Raw genomic sequence first — 4,134 nt, 5'->3', positions numbered from 1 at the left:
GAGAAGATGTCCGAATCCCAATAAGGAGGTGTGAGAGATTGACAATGGTCGGTTCTAGGAGAGATAGAGGTAGGCCAAAGAAATATTGGAAAAATGTGATTAGGTAGGACATAAGACATCCTCAGCTTACCGAGGTTGTGGAGAACAAGAATTAGGGTAGAAGATTAGTAGACAGTTGAGCGTATTTCATTTCATTCTAGTAGTATTTGCGTTATTCTAGTATTTTCATATTCTTAGAATTCTATTACTACATGATGTTACTTGTGTTTTGATTTTTCTACTATCTTGATGTTGTTATTACTTCCCTAACTTTACACTATTGTATTTCTTTTTCTATACTGTTGTGATTAAGAACCTCTTTATCTGCACAAGATAAGGGTAAGACTACGCACTCACTATCCTCTTCGGACCATACTCGTAGGATTACACTGAGTTTTTTGTTGTTGTTATTTTATGTGAAATAAGTCATAATTAAAATAATATTTATAACATATTACAATCCAATTAGAATTTACTTGTGTAAGATCCATTAAAAAGAAAAGAATCCCACTAGTTTTTTTTTTATTTCCAGCATTGATCATATTTATTTCACTACAATTCTCGGTGGTTATATCTTTTTGTTGTTTGGGCTTTTTTGGTCCTTTAATTTTTCTTTTCCTTTTTTCAGGTAGATACGTTTCTGCTTAGAATCCGCAGTCATCTTCTCTCCCCCAAAATCTCTCCTTTACCCTAAACACAAATGTTCATTTCCTATATAAAAACCTCATTTTCTTGTAAGTCTCCAGCCCCCACAATCACTTTTTTTCTCCCTTCTATAGTCTCTTCCCTGTTTCTGAGAAATCCTTAAAAATTTCTTTTTTTAAACAATCTCATGTAAATGGGATTAAATTTTGTAAAAAGATAAGATTTTGATAAAAGGGGTTTAATTATAGCATAGTAAATTTAAGGTTTTTTTGTATTGCTTTAATGGCTGATAACATTTATGATTGTGTAGCCTCAAATCTTTTATGTACAGAAACAAAAAGTCTTTGTTTTGATGATCTTGATTCTTTGACTATAAGTCAACAGAATATTGAAACTAACAGTAAAGACTTGAGCTTTAGCAATGGTATTAGATCAGAGCCATTGATTGATTTGCCAAGTTTAAGTGAAGAATGCTTGAGTTTTATGGTGCAAAGGGAAATGGAGTTTTTGCCTAAAGATGATTATTTGGAGAGATTGAGAAGTGGGGATTTGGATTTGAGTGTGAGAAAAGAGGCTCTTGATTGGATTTGGAAGGTGTTTTTATTAGGCTTAAACTCTTAATCAATTGAATCATACTCTATTTATTTGGTTCTTGGATTTTTTCCCTTTTCAATAATGTTGGCATCGGTTTGTTTCTTTGATTGAGTTGATCTTTTAATTAATTTATGAATGTTCATTAAGTTAGTAGGTACCCCATTTTAATTAACTCCCTGTTTGCATTAATTTGATCTCACTTTGCTATTTTGGAAAATGCTGGATTTATCATTGAGTTTCAAGTTTTTGCTTTTTTTTTTAAAAATCTAAAAATTGAGTTTTTACATTTTTGATGTACTTCTCTTGGTATTAATAGATTTTCTTGGATTTTACTTCGGAAAGTATTTTTCTGAGCCGATGGTCCATCGAAAACAGTCTCTGCACACACACACTACCGTCGTCAAACCCCACTTGTGGTATTATAGTGGGTTGTTGTTGTTACTTTGGAAAGTATTTTGAATTTTTGATGACATTAATGGTGATACATTGACTTAGTTTCTTATAGCAATTAAGAATGAAAGGTGATTTCTTTATGTATATATTCACACTATATATGGTATCCTAATTTGTATTACATAGGAAATACACTACAAGAATTCTGCTCTAGTGATTACTGAATTGGGATTTGTGTTTTGCAGGCTCATATGCACTATGGATTTGGAGAGCTGAGTTTTTGTTTGTCGATAAATTACTTGGATCGATTTCTATCCCTGTATGAATTGCCAGTAAGTTCACTATGAATATCACTTTGTTCTGCCTCTGTTTGAAGTTTGAATGCTAATTCATTGTTTGCATTCGGCTAATTTGCTATATAGAGAAGTAAAACTTGGACAGTGCAATTGTTAGCTGTGGCCTGTCTATCACTTGCAGCCAAAATGGAAGAAATTAATGTTCCTTTGACTGTTGATTTACAGGTGAATGAAACTTTCATCCAAAATTGAGATATTTGTCATGTTAATAGTTCATTTCTTGAATTAGATTATGTAGTAAATTTTGAGTTTGTGGAACAGGTAGGGGATCCCAAATTTGTATTTGAAGGCAAAACTATACAAAGAATGGAACTTTTGGTACTAAGCACATTGAAGTGGAGAATGCAAGCTTATACACTTTACACATTCATAGATCATTTTGTAAGAACGATGAATGGTGATCAAATTCCATCTCGGCCGTTGATTTCTAGATCAATGCAACTGATACTAAGCATAATAAGAGGTCTTAACCTCACTCTAAGTCTTTGGATATAGTGAATATGCTCCTAAATCTTTAAGTGTTTGATGGGTGGGAGATTGAATGCAGGTATTGATTTCTTGGAATTCAGGTCTTCTGAAGTTGCAGCAGCAGTGGCAATGTCTGTTTCAGGGGAAAGGCAAGCAAAAGACATTGATAAGGCAATGCCTTGCTTCTTCCTACACTTAGACAAGGTAAATTTTGTGGGAGCCCCGGCTTTGGTGTAGCAGAAGAGTGTAGCACATGATGTGTAGGTTAGACGTACGTCACGAGTTTGAACGCACGTCACGAGTTCGAATGCTGACGTGGACGCAAGTCTAGTATTTAAGTAGAGAGGGAGAGGGGTAGAGAGGCGAGTCCATTACTCACTAATCTCGGAAATTTTTCGATTATAAAAAGAGTAGATTTTTAAGGGCAGGGCAAGCATTTCTTTTGCTCTACATTCTTGAGGCAATAATGTACAACAACTTGGTTTATATATTTAACTTATCTGGGGTACCCTTTTTTTAAATTTTTTTTTTTTTTGGGATTTTGCAGGGCAGAGTGCAGAAATGTGTTGAACTGATTCAAGATTTGGCAACTGCTACTACTATTACTACTACTACTGCCTCATTAGTACCTCAAAGTCCTATTGGAGTGTTGGAAGCAGCAGCATGCTTGAGCTACAAAAGTGGTGATGAGAGAACAGTTGGATCATGTACAACTTCTTCACATACTAAAAGGAGAAAACTTGACACATCATCTTTAGAGGATGGGACTTCAGAAAAGTTGTGAATCTGATTTTTCCCTTTTAAAAAAAAAAAAGAAAATCCCACCATCTCCAACTTCAGAAAAGTTGTGAATCTTAATTTAAATGACCATTGAAGAGAATTCCCAACCTAAATATAATATGTATTAAGAAAAGAAAAAAATAGAAATTACATATCATTCCATTTTTTCAATTTAGATTACACATTTTGTTTACCGAGAATCAGTTTGACAAATTTTGAAGCTAAATTGTATAAGTTCAATTCAACATTTTAAATTAAAATTTGGGTATTCAGAATCTATACGAAAAGTATTATTCTCTCTGTTTTAATTTATGTGAATCTGTTTGAATGAGTACGGAGTTTAAGAAAAAATAAAGACTTTTAAAATTTATAATCCTAAACGACTCAGAAAGTGTTCAGAGTATTTTAAGTAAAATGTATATCTAAATTGTAAAGATAGGAGTAATAATACTGTATATATGTTGGGAAATAGGAAATGTGAGAGTGTGGGTGTGACTGGTCAAAATCTTGGATTGCTCATTTAAAGTCTGACGAGTTTAATAAAGAAGGGATTGTCTCATATGGACTTATCACACGTGGTGCTTAATGTTACTCCCTCCGCCGTCTTTTATTAATAGTCGTGGTTATTAAAAATAGTTATTTTAAAATTATTTATTATTTTAGAAGTTCAAGATAAAATTAATTTTTTTTTCCTTTTTTACCCTTAGTAATAATTGTTTTTGAAGATAGAGATAACACATAAATAGAATAAATATTCAATGAAGAGAGATTATATCTTAAGACATAAATAAGGGTAGAATAGTCCAATCCCTTTCCTAATTAATATTTTTTAATGGGCATGTAAAAAAGAAACACATTG

General features: G+C 32.6%; 1 protein-coding gene across 1 annotated transcript; it reads left to right on the top strand.

Moving 5' to 3' along the window:
- Positions 1–779: 779 nt before the first annotated feature.
- LOC104107518 (cyclin-D4-1-like) lies at positions 780–3,457 on the top strand. The gene is made up of 6 exons (XM_009616346.4): positions 780–1,278; positions 1,917–2,003; positions 2,094–2,192; positions 2,289–2,490; positions 2,575–2,699; positions 3,043–3,457. Exons 1-6 carry the CDS (start codon positions 967–969, stop codon positions 3,277–3,279), a joined length of 1,062 nt encoding a protein of 353 aa, XP_009614641.1. The 5' UTR covers positions 780–966; the 3' UTR covers positions 3,280–3,457.
- The last annotated feature ends 677 nt before the right edge of the window (positions 3,458–4,134 follow it).

The sequence above is a fragment of the Nicotiana tomentosiformis genome, chromosome 5, assembly GCF_000390325.3.
Source record: "Nicotiana tomentosiformis chromosome 5, ASM39032v3, whole genome shotgun sequence".
NCBI classification, from domain to species: domain Eukaryota; kingdom Viridiplantae; phylum Streptophyta; class Magnoliopsida; order Solanales; family Solanaceae; genus Nicotiana; species Nicotiana tomentosiformis.
The sequence above is the reverse complement of the archived record's forward strand: the minus strand, read 5'-3'. Positions and strand labels throughout refer to the sequence as shown.